The 15,594-nt window shown below is 41.9% G+C and overlaps 1 protein-coding gene across 1 annotated transcript in view; it reads right to left on the bottom strand.

Moving 5' to 3' along the window:
• arhgap31 (Rho GTPase activating protein 31) overlaps nt 1–13,755 on the bottom strand; it is a 47,198-nt gene extending 33,443 nt beyond the window's left edge. The window contains exon 1 of the mRNA XM_039744079.1: nt 13,233–13,755. Within this exon, the coding sequence (XP_039600013.1) occupies nt 13,233–13,332 (100 nt within the window). The 5' untranslated portion in view covers nt 13,333–13,755. The remainder of the gene's footprint in view (nt 1–13,232) is intronic.
• Nucleotides 13,756–15,594: the final 1,839 nt, after the last annotated feature.

Raw genomic sequence — 15,594 nt, 5'->3', positions numbered from 1 at the left:
ACTGGAGGACCCAGAGAAAACATATTTAGACAAAGAAGGAATGTGCAGACTCAGCAAAGGCAGCAACTGGGCCGACAGAGTCAAAAAAGTAATGCTAACGTTTGTTCCTCCCTAAGACCTTGATAGAAACTCCTTCAGTGGAGCGGCAGGTGGTTTCAAAATGCAGCTATGATACATAATTTATTCTTTCCAAGATGAGGTACTAGGCGTTTCTAAAATTGGGCTTTATATCTAAAAGAGGAAAACAGGCATGTAAATATCTGCTTATTGATGGTTAATGTCTTCTCATGATGCTTTTAGCATGTAGTCTTTCGCAAAGAGCAATGCTCATCAGGGAGGTCGCTGCCTAGAGAATCATTTCCACACCTACCTACTTCACAACCATTAGTTCTCCCTGTCATCTCTAATTATACTGTGAACTCATTGTCTACAACCCCCTGTTTATATCACAGATATCCAAACAAACTCTGTTTAATATAATGGCTTTCTTAGTAACTACTCCATGCACTATGCTCCATTAAGTATGTTCTTAAGTATATTCCAAAGACAGTGGACATTAGGCAACCGAGAGACTTTATAGCTTCCTTTCACACACGAGTGACTCACTGAAGTACTCGAGCTCTCAAGAAGTGAACTGACACTCTCATCTCAGGGCTGATAACAGTGTAGGTGCCACGACACCTCGGGAGAGTCACAATATCTTTGTATTAAGGAAATATAAATTAGACCAACCATGATCAGAATTAGATTAACAGGACTGACTGCCTTAAAGTAATAAAGAGCACAAAGAGTTTCTTGAAATTCAAATATAGAATTTATTCTTTAAGAATATACTGTAGTTATTAAACTTAATAAACTATTTCTATGATTTTTAAGAAAGGGACACAGTGATATTAACTTAAAAATCCATATATATATATATATATATACAGTATATATACATAGCATTCAAAGTCTGAATCACAATCTGATTGTATGGGTGACATTCTATGATCTGCTTCTCGCAACTGAGAGGGCACCCATGGCAGATGTTTGCCGACTTGCAGACCAACCACACGCGTTACCTGGTAGGTAACCACCCATACAATCAGATTGTGATTCAGATTTCGAATGCTATGTCTGTAATTAGTCCGATCTCCAGGCTCTCAAGTAAGTGAGCCACACGCTGTGGCGCAACGTAAACAGCCTTTGCCTCTAACGCTGACGTCCAAGGTTCGATCCCCGATGAGGGGTGCAGTGGAGTGTGTACACCTGATGAGCCCAAAATAGGGCGAAACACGTGTTGCATACTCTTTGCATTATGTGACAGTTAACTAGGTAACATATATATATATATATATATATATAGTGGATTATATATATATATAACATAAGGTCTATCCTTTTGTTACCCATACAATCTGACACTACATTTTACAATAGTTGCTCTTTAGGACTATACGGACAAGACAGACTACTTTGGAACTCAAAACTCTGACCCTGGGGGTCCAAATGGGTTTTTTTTCCCTGTGTGCTACAGTTTGCACACCAGTCCTACCTACTGCCTTAGAGCATGATCAACAGGCTTCTGTCTAGTTTAATATAAAAAGGAGTATCAAGCGCTTTTACAGGATGATGTGAACTTGTAAATTTTAGGTGATATTGAAGGAATTCTAGAGTGCCTCGAAGAAATCCCACACTCAACAATCAAACTGTGCATTTTGAATCTAGTATGCTGGATCTGTGAGGTGGTGGCACTAGCAGCTGAGGTTTTCAACTGACTAAACCCCTCAACTTCTTTCTGCAAAAAAAAAAACAGCATCCTGACTTATTCTTAGCATCCATAAATACCGACTAATTACTCCAAGAATCCACTTTTAAAGCTGTGGTGTAGACATTTTCTTCACAATTTGGAACTGACAAGCATTTCTCCATCTCAGCATGATAGAATTGGTGAGTCTCAGACATTATCTGTATTACAGGAGAATCTCTTTAAAGGACACACAAGCTGTTCCATAAAAGAGTGAAATAATTCATGGACACCTATAAGTGAAATAAGGAATGGATACAAGTCATGTTCTCCTACTCAGTTCAGATCTTTGGGAAGCAGCTTACTAACCGATTACAGCAGCGCCAGGCTCTGTGGATCTCAGCTCAGCGGCTACAAGCAAGGCAGTAAACGCAGCATGTGGCAGCCAATGAAGTCTCAAGTTCATAGGAAGTGACAAACCAGCTGTTTCTTTTAGACAAGGCCAGCACGCCCATGACTTACATCTTGTACCAGCGCTTCCTCTTATAGAAACTGGTTTTGGGAGTCGGCCTCACTCACTAAACATACCCTTCAGTAAACTCCCGCAGCCGCTTCCTCTAATTTGGAGGTCTTATTTTTAGATCACAGCTTTTAACTGCCACCCAGCAGTTTCTCTTGAACGTCCATGTCAAAAGCTCAGCTGCTCCATGTACCCCAGTGGAGCTCATCCTGATTTAGTCTGTCAGGCTCAGCCACCTCGTGGATTTTTGCCATGGAAAATAAATGAACTCAGACGTATACTGTTAAAGCAAAAGCATGTTCCTGGGATTTTACACAAATAAGTGATGGAGCTAAAATGGAATTTGTGGCCACACCCTAACATTAAATTTGAGCACTCAGGGTGAGACCATGCAAACTTCTTCCAGAGCTTTCAGAGGCAGTGCTGAGTATTCTTCTTAAAGCCTCTAGTTCTTTAGATTCAAAGATGTTACCTGTGAAAGCGCTGGCACTGTAAAGGGGTGTGGGAAAAGTTACAGAGATGTAGAGTAGCTGAAAGAGAATAGTGTGGGGTTATTGGACAGAGGAAAGACAGTTCTGCAGTGGGCTGGTGCCCTGCCCGGGGTTTGTTTCCTGCTTTGCGACCCGTGTTGGCTGGGATTGGCTCCAGCAGACCCCTGTGACCCTGTAGTTAGGATATAGCGGGTTGGATAATGGATGGGTGGATGGATGGATGGAAAGACAGTTAGGAATTATCAGAGCGAAAACGAGGTTTGAACTAGTAAAAGAGATGAAGTCTGAGAATAAAGGATAGGGATCTTAATTTGTGTAAAGTCTTAGCATATGAATTCAGTAGAAAAAAGCTTGCTTATAAAAATAAAGTGTAACAGTGGTCTGTTCAAGCCCCTGGGGAAAGGCAGAGAGTTCTATGGGAAAAGAAGGGGTGCTGATGAACAGAAGGAGCAGCACAGTCTTTAACAGAACTGCTTTTGTGGAAGGGTGGCTCAAGGAGGCCAGAGAAAAAAACGAGGAAGAGGTCATGTAGTAAATTGTCCTCTACCTGATGTTTGTAATGGCAGAATGGTCAAAGGGAAAGTGGAGAGACAAAATGTGAATTGAATGAGACTTCTGTAAAGTGCAATTTTTATGCCGCTCTTCAGATGTGTCAATAATCGAAACAAATGTAATTTACGTAGCAGCAAATAAACAATCATTATTGCTTTCCTTATATATACTGTCAGTATGCACAAAACCAAACAATCTTTATTCCCACACTGCAAAAAATGACTATACTTTCTGAGAAGGTTGGCATCCTTCAATATCTGCAGTAAGGTTGTGGCGAGTGCCCTCTCCTACGTGATGGTGTGCTGGGGTGGCAGCATAAAGATGAAAGACGCCTCACGCCTGGACAAACTTGTTAAGAAGGCAGGCTCTATTGTAGGAGTAAAGTTGGACAGTTTAACATCTGTGGCAGGGCGACGGGCACTAAGCAAACTCCTGTCAATCATGAAGAATCCACTGCATCCACTTAACAGTGTCCTTTCCAAGCAGAGGAGTAGCTTCAGTGACAGACTTTTGTCACTGTCTTGCTCCACTGACAGACTGAGGAGATTGTTCCTCCCCCACACTATGCGACTCTTCAATTACACCCGGAAGAGTAAATGCTAACATTAATTTTATTTTAATTTTTTTCATTTTTATTACTATTTAATTTAATATTGTTTCTTTGTATCAGTATACTGCTGCTGGATTATGTGAATTTGCCCTTGGGATTAATAAAGTATCTATCTATCTATCTATGAAATCTTCGAATCATGACATCAACTCCACTTTTTCTTATTGTATTCTTATTAATTATGAACTTATCCAAAAATGAGCATTTACAATTATTTAGCTTACTTTAAGAAATCTTGTCAAGTAAACTTTGCTTACCCTGTTGGCAGATTTTTTTTTTTTTTGCTAAATACAAGCAAAACAACTCCTAATTAAAGTTTTTTGTCTTATTTTTGCATATACATTATTTTGCAATGCATGAACACTAGTTGTTTTAACATTCACAACGCACTTCGGTGCTACTCAGACAGTTACTTACTTGTGCAAGTGCTTTCTGTGACTGTCTTGACATCTACATCATTGTCATATTGTACCTCACAGTGGTAACCACTCTGACTGGAGAAAACATGATAGTCACACAAGACCAGGTCTGGAGAATCGTGCGGCTGTAACATCTGGAAATCAACAGTTTTAAGAGGCAGTCTTTGCAACTCACACATTACTAGTGGGGACATTGTCATAAAGTGGAAGATGGGATGCTCAACAGCTTTCCTTGCGTAGTTTCCCTGATTGATGTAAATTAGTCCATTTGAGACCATCAATGTGGTCTAAACTGTGCACATGATCTTGCCAGCACTGGCCTGAACTTTGAATTTCCTTGGTCTTGGAGAACCACCATGCTTCAATTGCTTTGATTGCTGCTTGGAATCGGGGTCGTAGTGATGTATCCGAAATTCCTCCCCAGCTATGAAATTCACCTTACATTTCTCCACAATTCAATAGCTCAGGATTCTTGTTTGAACACTGGATGTGCTGATACTTTAATTCTAATCATTACAAATAATAGTTGTCTGACAAAACTGCAGCACATTTGGGAAAGGATGTTGCAATTTTTTTCAATGTGATATGAGTCATCTGTTTCATTGTTTGTAATACAAATACTGGCCTGCAATATTTTACTTCTAAAATCAAATCTTCATGAAGTCAAGTGCCAGAAAAACTTGAACTATCCTTACAGCTTTGTAAAAGTAGTTATCAATGATTACCTTTCAAAACTTCAAAATCATGTGCGATGTAAACAACAACGTTTTAACACTGACAGATTTATAAAAAAAGTTGAGATTCATATGTGTCGAAATTGTCTGAAGAGGCTGATGCACATGCTCACCATAATCAAACTACGTAATGTCCCCAGTAGTGATGACTGTGTGGAATACTCGATGATATAAACTACAGCTTCTGACATAAAATGACTAAACCATGGGTTAAGCAGACTTGCACAAACCACATGTGACGGATCCTGTCTTTTGGGATGCCAGGTGCTTGCCAGCCCTTGATTTTTTTAATTAATACTGCAGATCACATTGAGTTCTTTATAGTAAGAAAGGCATACAGTAATTGAGGAAAAATGTTGATTTACAAGAAGAACAGCAGATGGAAAATGACAATGTCAAAGATTATAATTGGCATGGCAGCCAAAGCAGTGAATATGAAAAAGATGCAGATTTAGGAATTTAAAAACTAAAATATGTCAATGTAGAATTAATGGGAGCAACAAGTATCCGAATTGGGATGGAGTAGACATTGTTCAGATGGCTCTGTAATGGACTGACACCCAAACTGGTTCCCCACAAGACTCCCCAGTCTGATTCAGAGAGCTAAACTGAACTTCAGTTTGCTGGAGACATTAAAAAACACTAGGCCTATCCTTCACAAGTAGACAGGGCATTACATCAAATATAATGCACTGTACTAAGAAGTGGAATGGAGTAGTCATAAAACTGACACATTGTGTGGCTAAAATAACAAGCACAGGCTAGCAGGCACAGGAAATCCGTGAATAAACTAGGGTGGCAAAAAGAAAGGTGAGACTTTTAGAACAAAGCAGAAGAATAGTTTCTTCAGGATGGAGAGAAGTGAGAAGAAATGCTTTTGAACAGGTTGGGAGACAAGGTGCTATAGAGCAGCACGGCAAGTCTAAAATAGAGATTTAAAAACATTTAATAATTGTCATGTCTATTATGTTTCATAGTTAATCATGTCTGCATATGCCCAACTCAGGGCTAAAGCCATTCTAATTGCCATTAAAGTTAGTGTGTCAGCAACAGGATGGTGGGCTGCTGTACATCAATGTTTCTTCTGTCAGGCATTTGGATATTAGCAGACATTGGTGTGAGAAAGATGGAAGAAAATGCACGAGTCTCAGTTTAGAAACCTGCATTTCTGTTGCACACACAATCCCACAGAAGACAAAGAATAACCAGTAAGAAATTTCATTAATTTCCATTGGGAATGTGTGTGCTTGTCCTCTCTCTCCTCACAGGATGCATCCTGTTGATGTCGGAACTCACTTCCTGGCAAGCCATTGGACTTCCTGCCAGTGGCCTTTTTTTCCATCATGCAATTGGAAACACAATAAGCGAATGAGGAGAGCAATGGGGCATTGAATGGAAAAGGGCAGCTAAAGCCAGTGTGTATAGAAACAGAGAGGGCGATGACCAGTCCAGTCCCTGCAAGCAGAACAACGATAAAAATCTCCATTTTATCCAGCTAAGATTGTATGTTGCACTACCAGTTTGAGAGCTGGTTAAGGTTTCACCCCTATCTCTGGATGCTCAACACAGCAAGAGAAAGTTGATCATTTACTTTTAACAAGGGGGCAGAGCCAGGCACGACCAAGGGTGACTTGACTTGTCAAAAGTTAATTTAACTTCTGGTACCTCAAAGAATTGATATACCCAGGAAAGGGTTAGCACTGGCTAGTTAAGGATATTCCTATATATAAAAAGAGCAGGATGAAAGCCTTCTGACGAAGGTTACCAGAGTGCAATAAAAAAATCAAGCACTTTCATAGTTATTAAGACATCTCAACAATCACCTTCCAGATTGCCAACCAACAGACCTCCTTCCCTGTCTTATATTGGTCCAGCACCTCAAGCTGAAATCACTACATAGTGCATTGTCCAGTTCTAGCAGGCCCATCTTCCTCTCTCACACTGGACTTCATGACTATAGCCTCTGCATTGTAACAGCCAAGCAGGCTGACACCCTGACCACAACTGAAGATAGCTGTAAGCTGAGTGGAAACATCTGGAAGCTCAATCAGTCATGTATCTCTTGTATACCTGGGACTTGTGTGTTGCCCACAAATTAGACTAAAGGGAGATGAAAACGTCAGAGACAGAGGAAAACAGTATTAAACATGAAACTTTAATTAAAACCAAATTCTGTATTTCCTGTTCGTCAGCCAGTGCCAGTGCTGATGATTGCCATGCAGATAACAGTAACACGCTTTTCTGCAAAATAGATGAGACAGTTACAATACCCTTGAGAGGCAGAGACTTTAAAGAATTGGCTAGCACCATTCTTACTCTATGAAAAGGATTTACTTTGACTCTTTTGCATCACAGCAGGAGAATACTTGACTCTTAAGATTGTTGATCAACATTCTTCATATATGATGGTGTAAAAGAGAGGCTAAAGTCCCAGAATTAATATAAATATGCTTAGCACCATTCATTCCACATTTTTCTGACATTTTCTTAATCTCTGTACTGATCTTAATTTAAATTTTTGGCTACAAAAGATGTTCGAAAGAAGAATTAGATAAATCATTTAAGCCTTAAAATACATTCCTATCAATGGAAATTTATCACAGTTTAAACGTCTGGGAGTTGCTTCTTGAACCCCAAGAATGGACCTGTTCTTAAAAGGTGCATTGTGCCAATCAGATTAAAAGTCACCACTGGTGTGTGGTAAATAAGGCATATATGAGATAACTTTATTAAAAAGATATTGTAAGATTAGGTCAAAGCATTGGGGGCACAAGAATCAAATCATGCATGTCAAATCCTGAAGAATATGAGAAGACATGTGAAAAGACCAGTCAGTCCTTCAAGTGCCCAGCCTCCTAATAGATGTACTCTGTCTCTAGTCAATTAACCAGCATGCAGTTCACTTTTACAAACTGTGTGGTTATTTTATTAGGTATGCTTGCTTTTTCCAATAATTTCTTTGCTCTGTTACCTACTGGAGCATTAGGTGCAGACAGAAGAAAGCAATGGATCACCTGTGTGAGAAGATAAGAGACACAAGAAACAAGAAACACTAAGTATTTAAATAGCTATAAATGGGGCATGTCTGTCTGTGAATGGGTCGATTACTAAAATCAGCCCTTTCAGGATTTTAATGCATGACAGCACTTCAAGTCTACTGAAAACATGCTGCAGATATTTCTCCTGACCATCTGACATTATCAACGGACTCATCTTTAGAGACTTACATTATGATATTATATATAAGAACTCTACCCTTTAACTAACCATATATCTGTATGTTACATGATTGCGTGGATTTATTGTTCTTCTTTGTTACATGTTCATTTATATTCTTATCTAATCTTGTTTTTTACCTTCTTGTAACTTTTTCTTTGACATCTTGTAAAGCTCTTTGAGCTACATTCTTTGTATGAAAATGTGCTGTATAAATAAATGTTGTTGACATTGTTGTTGTATCACCATCCAAAAAACATCCTGCGATCAAAAACAGACAATGATTTAAAGTGTCCAATAGGTACTATCAATAATACTATTAATCAGATGTGTTTCTCAGATTGATGGTATCAGGGTCTTTAGCCTCTTACATTTGTTTCAAGGTAGAATCAGACACTGGGGGTGGACCCTCTTCCCACTTCAAAAAAAAGAGCATCAAAAGCACAACCCTCTAAACGCCACTGCAACTAATAATAATATATGATCAAGTAGAATAACAGATAAGGTGTAGTCAGCCATTTAACTGAACACTGCAATTTACAAGGGCACATCAGAATGGACTTCCTATCATATGCTATCTCGAATGGAACATGGCAGCCAGCAAGCCAACAATTTTACGCCTATACTATCAGGTGACCAAGAAAATGGCTGCAAAGGCCTGAAAATCACAAGCACTCAGCATTGGAGATTTATAAAACATTTTCTTAGTTGAATACCTTTTCCTGCTTATTAATGATGCTTGGAAGGTCAGGATGTAGCAAAAACTTGAATGCACCTTCCTGGATGTCAGTAAAGCAGACTGGTAATGGTGTAATGTTTGGCAAGCAGCAGGGGGTGGCACCCAGCCGGGATGCCCGGAAGGACAAGAGGAGGGGTTGCGCCTCTTCCAGACCACGAAGGGGCGACCGCCCTGGTGGATTTCGGGACCATGGGAACTGAGCATGGAAGCTCAACTCTATAGGGGCCCGTGATCACCACCAGGGGACGCCCTAATGCCGGAGGAGCCCTGGCCCTCAGCACTTCCGCCACACCCGGAAGTGCTGGGGGGAAGAAGAGCAGGGACACCTGGAGTGCTCCCGGGTATGCACCCGGTACTTCCGCCACACTGGGGAGTGCCGGCAGAAGCTAATCGGGAGGCACCTGGAGCACGTCCAGGTGAGCATAAAAGCGGCCGCCTCCCTCCATTTGAGGGCTGGAGTCAGGTGAGGAGGGGACCAAGTCTTGTTGGAGAGGAATGGAGGCGGCCTGAAGAAAGAGGCATTGGGTAGAGGCCTGGACTTTTGGGGGAGTTGTTTGGGGTTGTGTGCACTGTTGTAAATAGGAAATTATGTATAATAAACGTGTGTGGGTTGAACCATCACTGTCCGCCTGTCTGTGTCTGGGCTGTCTTCCACAAATGGTACAGGGTGTGTTTTGGTCGTATGTGAGTAGATCATCATTTGAACAACACAAGATATCTTAACATCATTGTCAGTTCGGGGTATCCCTTTATGCAGCAGAGCACGGATGTTGAAAAGGTCTGCATGGTCTTTGTTCAAAAGTGTAAAGCTATGTGAAAAAAGATTAGACAAGTCCTGGAATGGTCCCATGAATGTGACTGGGAATTCAGCTACATACATCCTTCCTGTTCACTTGATTTTGATTTCATTAAGCACCTGTCAACCTATATACAATAGAAAACCATTACCAGCTAACGTGAAACAACAATAGGACACACTAAGGTTAATATGGCCCAACATCCACATGTCATACATTTCCAAGTTCTTGAGTCTTTACCCTGTCAATTCTCACTCCAATGTTGAGGACTAATGCGTTGTTTGCTGATGTGATGCAAATAACTTCCATAAAATAAAGAGCTCTTGTGGGGACAGGTTACCCATTATTGGATATGGACAGTTCTGGGCCATCGCACAGCAGGAAGGGTTTTTGGGAGGGCTGTCAAGCCAATGTCACTTTACATGACTTCTAGTCATAGGATATGTAGAGACACGATGTCTGTAGTTACTGATCATGTTGCTTGACCATGTTAATTTACATGACTGAAAATGCTGGACAAGTCAAATATAGCGACTGTATGATGGCTTTCCAGCACAACCATGTTCGCCCCTTTTTCTGACACCCAATAGCGTGCTATCTGATGAACAAAGGGTTAACAAGTATGGGGAGTTCAGCTGCAATCTTGGTCCTTTTTTTTTTTTTTATTTTTTCCATTCTGTCGGTACGTAAGCACCAGACATCAGACAGATGAGCTTCTCTTCTGTTTGTGAGGTTCAAAACAACCACATTCCTTATTCCTCATTGATGCATTCCATGTATCGTACTTCCACATGAGCATTTATTGCTTGTTAGCATTCATGTACACAGAACCCACTCCTACAATTAAAGTAGGGGCTAGTTGTGGACAAGTTAGAATAAGTCACTGGGTATATCAGACCCAGTCACTGACTGCTTTGGATTTGCTAAGTTTATGTAAATGTCATTTAATGTGACATGACCTTTAGCTATACGAAACACCAGGTGGCTCAAAAAAGGAGCTTGTCTGTTTCAATAAGGAAAATAAATTCTTATTTTTGTTCCTAGAAACTAGGAACAATTTGTTTTCTAATATAAGGGAGAAGGCTGGAAGACTTTTTGGAACATAAAGAACTGACATTTTGACAAAAAGGGGGATAGTGGTGCTCTTATTCAAATTATGGAAAGAATGGGGCTGGGCATGCTCAGTTTAAGTAACTGTGTAATCCTCCTTTAAAAGCACAAGGGATTGAAGACCATGGTCCTTTAATGGACAGAACAGTTGGGGGACAGCTATACCAGTGACCACTAGAAGGCGGGACCTCTTAACATCCTTAATCCTTTATTTTATCAGTAATGCTACAGATCACAAGGAAATTGGGGGTCTTTAGAAGCGTAAGACCTTTTGGGTCACCACAGGAAAGCAGGCTATAAAAGATACTGAGCACTGAGTTTAGAGCTGGAAGGCCGATGAAAATAGCTCAGCAGTAAGGAGGATGAGCAGTTAAAAATGGGAGGAAAAGGGCTTAGAGATGAGAGAGAATCTGGCCCTTCAGGTGATTTGGTGGGAGGCAGAAAAGATGGGTTCTGTGTTAGGCAACACATATCCTGTTTGGTTGAGCGAGCCCACACAAGTCTCTAGGGTTTTGTGCTTTTGCTTTGTTCTTTAGGTTGATGTGTGTTCCTTCAGTGTCCCACCCAATTGTGCTTAAGTGTGTGTGTGTGTGTCTGTGTGTGTATGCGAAAAGGAAAAATAAAAAAATGTATCATACAGTGCAGAGTTCTGCCTTGGTCTACTCATCCCCCAGCCCATTGAGCTGTACCCTTGACACAATATGTAAATGAAGTAAAGAATGAGTAAGTCATCCTGGGAAAAGTCATACAATTTCAGTGAAACAATCAGTCTCATTCAGTCACTGTGGCTCAATGGGGTTTAGGACCCCAAGAGGCAAAAGCATCTCACGCCCACGTTGTCCAGATGCCCGTCTCTATCTGATGGGAGGGGGCCCATGGGGCCCCATTCTCCCCACACAAGCCGGTTTTCTTATCGGAATGCTCATCCTGTTTGCTGCTAGGGCTTGGCATTTGCCTCAGCTACCACGGCCTTGATAGACAGGAAGTGAGAGGCTAAGGGCAGCAACGTAAACATGCTGCAGGAACACAATCTGTGCACTCATGGCTCAGACCCAGTGCTATCCCGACGGCCCTAAGTGCATTGTGGGAGTCCATAATATTGTTGAACAGTGGGAAACTAGAGCTCCTGAACTGTGCATCCATTCGTGTGGATGAGATGGTGTTGGTTTACTAGAATGCCATAGGCTAAAAAACTAGAGACTTTGCACTTGTTTCTGAGGGCCAATTGATAATCTCTCAACTGGCCAATGTGTGTGTTTGGAGTGTCTACTAGAAGGCCAGACTGGCATATTTTCTAGTAACCTGGAATCACTTTGGTTGATTCTGCAAATCGACTGGGCATTGGATTTCATCGGTACAACTGTTGGGAATTCCTGCACAGATTTTTTCAGCAGGCCCAAATACTCACACACTCTCACACAAAACAGCCTTATCAAACCACCAGGTTAGTGCCTTGCCTTTTCCTGAGACCTCGATCTTCAACTATCTATTTATGATCCCTCCATGTTCCACGCAGGCCTCAAGTGCAACAGGCTTTCCCTACTCAAAAAGTAGTTCCACTGAACTCAACCACCACAGTGTAGATCTCCTCAGCCATTCATTAGGTTTGTTGCCTTTGCCGAGCTCCACTTCTACACTGTAATCAGCTGGCATAAGGAATGCAAAACTGGATAACGGAAGATCAAATTCTAGCAGGGCACCAAGATGTTAAGCTTGAAACAAGAGCTGCAAATTTTCCTATTTCAAAGACTTCAGTTGAGACTAAAACTCTTGTTTTCTCAGCTGGTCACAGATGAAAGCAGCTGTGGCACCACTTCTCTGACCTCTGAACTGTGTTCAGTGGTGCCAGGAGGTTCACAGCTCACACACATACATATCACCCAAAGCTGCTATCATGGACTTCAAATGACACATTTAGATTTTCTGCAGCTGCGCATCTGAGACGCAATGAATATTCGGTATATCAAGGATTCCCAGCAGACGGAAGATTCACCTTCACATCTGAGACTCATTAGTCATTAGACATGGTGTAAGAGCCAAGTACCGGGTGAGAGTTTTCCGCTATATTCCTTCACCCATTCAGAAAGCTCGCACACCGGATCTCAGATCAGTCATACTCTTCACAGACTCCGAATGCCTTTGCTCTTTCACCACAGCAGGAAGCAAGCAGAACACATCTAAAAATCTGAGGACTGAGGTCACTCAGAACAAGCAGTTACCCCATACCTGTGAACGCTTTCAAGTACAATCAGACAACTCAATGAAGGCGGGTTCTGATGAGCAGTCACCTCCACCCTTAACCCCATCAGACTCACCCTCATGCCCGGAGCTCTGGAGGTGCTCAGTCAGGTCGCAGCCAAAAGCACTGCCACTGCCTTTGCCTTTGCTCTTCTGCTTTGCAGCTTTGTTCTTCATGAGGGATCCGTGAAGGTCTTTACAAGAGCAGCAGCAGCATCAGTTGGAAGTTCTGGAACATGGGAAAGGGGTCCAAAAATCTGAATGCTTGCCAGTGGTCAGCTAAGCCAGCTCATGACATGCCAGAGACGAGCTGGGGAAAAATCCTCCATCCTCAAAACCGGCTAGCAAAGCAGCCAGCGGTCCCTCTGTGTCCATCTACCAACCTATGGGCACATGCAGCCGCTCAGCTTCCTGCCTCTTCCCCTTCACTCGCTTCTCTCTCCCCTCTCCATGTCACCTCAGGAAGTGCAGGAAGTGAGGCTGAGGGCTGCTCCCTCCTGTTTATCGGCCGCTGCCCGGCTGTTAGTGGATAGTTGGCTGGTGGAGGGGTGGTGGCTGGAGCCTGCCTTGTGTGTGCAGGAAGTGACTCTCAGCCAGACCTGCTGGTCTGCAGCCGCCCCGTTTCCTGTGGCTGGGAAAAGGGGGGGTAGTTGGGGCAGGGCCTCTCAACGTATGGTTCTCGTTAGCGACTCTCTGGCGGGCTCTTCTCTCAAAGCCACACCGACTGAAGGCTTTGGGGGTGGGGGGTGCATTCTCGGAAATCTCTGAAACATCAGAAGTTGTGTTTGGTAGAAATCAATAACAGCTTTGTTTACAGGGAGGACAATGCACACATTCATTCTAGGAGCCATTTTCGGGGGCGTCGCCTCTGCAGGGTCCCTCAACTCTGCTCTGTCCTGCTTGCTGTACCCCATCAGAAGGGGAAGATGTTTACAGAGGGGCTGTGCTCCTTCTGCCGGACAGGTTCTTAGCAGTTCAATGCCAAATACCAACTGTGTTAAAAGACTCTGAAGAAAAAAAGAGAGAAGTTGTAAGAAAAAGTGACTTGCCAGAGCTAAAGGAAAAAGATCACTCGGAAAGAGAAGACACTTAGTTGGGTCAACAGCTAAGGCTATGGTAAACTGAAATGCTGTGTCACACATGTCAGAATCAATGAACAGTCAGAAGGTCTAGAGAGTTGCTGTTTGGTAGTAGGGCGAGAAGTCACTCCGAGAATACTTTGTTGATGCCTAACCTTAGAGCAATATGATAGCCCAAGGTCAAGTTGTGTGGAAGCTGCCACTTTGAAGAAAAAAAAAAGATGCACTTGAACAGTTCAGCCCATGTTTGTTCTGTTTTAAACATTTTACTAATATTCATAAGAACAATAGCACAGATGAAATGCAAAGAAGATCAGAAAATGCTATGTTAAACAATCCTTATTTTATAAAATCCCATTATCAGAGCAAACTAACTGAAAGGGTTTGCAAAGAAGAGAAAAGTCCCATCAGAGATAAAGTGGACTATACACTCAGCAACCAGCTAGTTAACATAAAGTGCCAATAAAAATATTCATCCTTTTGGAAGTTTTCATATTTTTTGTTATGCAACATTGAATCACAGAGGATTCAATTAGGCTTCTTTGATATTGATCAACAATACAGATCAACATGAAAGACTCTTTTATGTGACAATGAAAACAAAGCTTAATAAATGATCACATAAGTATTCACCAGTTTAAGCCAGTATTTAGTAGATGCACCTTTTGCATCCATGACAGTCTTTAGTCTCTGTACACAGGTCTGTATCAGCTTTGCACTTCTGGACACTGCAGCTATTCCCAATTTTTCTTTGAAAAACTGTTCAAGCTCTGTCAGGTTGCATGGACATCGTGAGTGAATGGCCCATTTCAAGTCCAGACACAAATTTTCAGATAATAAGATCTGAACACTGACTCAGCTACTCCAGGACATTAACCTTGTTGTTTTGAAGACTTTCCTGTGTAGATTTTGCTTTATGCTGGGGTCATTGTCTCACTGGAATTCTCCCAAAGTGTAGGTTTCCTGCAGAATTCCTTGTTTTTTGCCTCATTCATTTTACCCTCTACCCTCTCAAGCCTTCCAAGGCCTGCTGCAGAGAATTAGTAACACAACATGATGCTGCAACCAACATGCTTCACAGTGTGAATGGTGTGTTTCTGATAATGTGCAATGTTTGGCTTTCACCAGTTTATTCTGACAGCCAAATACCTCAATTTGGGTTTCATTCAGACCACAGAACCTTCTGCTAGCTGACTTCCCACATGCCTTCTGCTGAGATGTCAGGTGTGTGTGTGTTTTTTAAGACTTGCTTTCTCTTTTCCACTCCCCCATACAGCTTCAACTAATTCATTCCCCTGGCAACAGTTGTAGCAACAGTCTGCCCAGTCACCACCACCTAGGTTTCTTGGTGACCTCCCTC

This window comes from Polypterus senegalus, chromosome 2, assembly GCF_016835505.1.
Source record: "Polypterus senegalus isolate Bchr_013 chromosome 2, ASM1683550v1, whole genome shotgun sequence".
In the NCBI taxonomy this organism is placed as follows: Eukaryota; Metazoa; Chordata; class Cladistia; order Polypteriformes; family Polypteridae; genus Polypterus; species Polypterus senegalus.
This window is presented reverse-complemented; position numbering and strand designations above follow the sequence as displayed.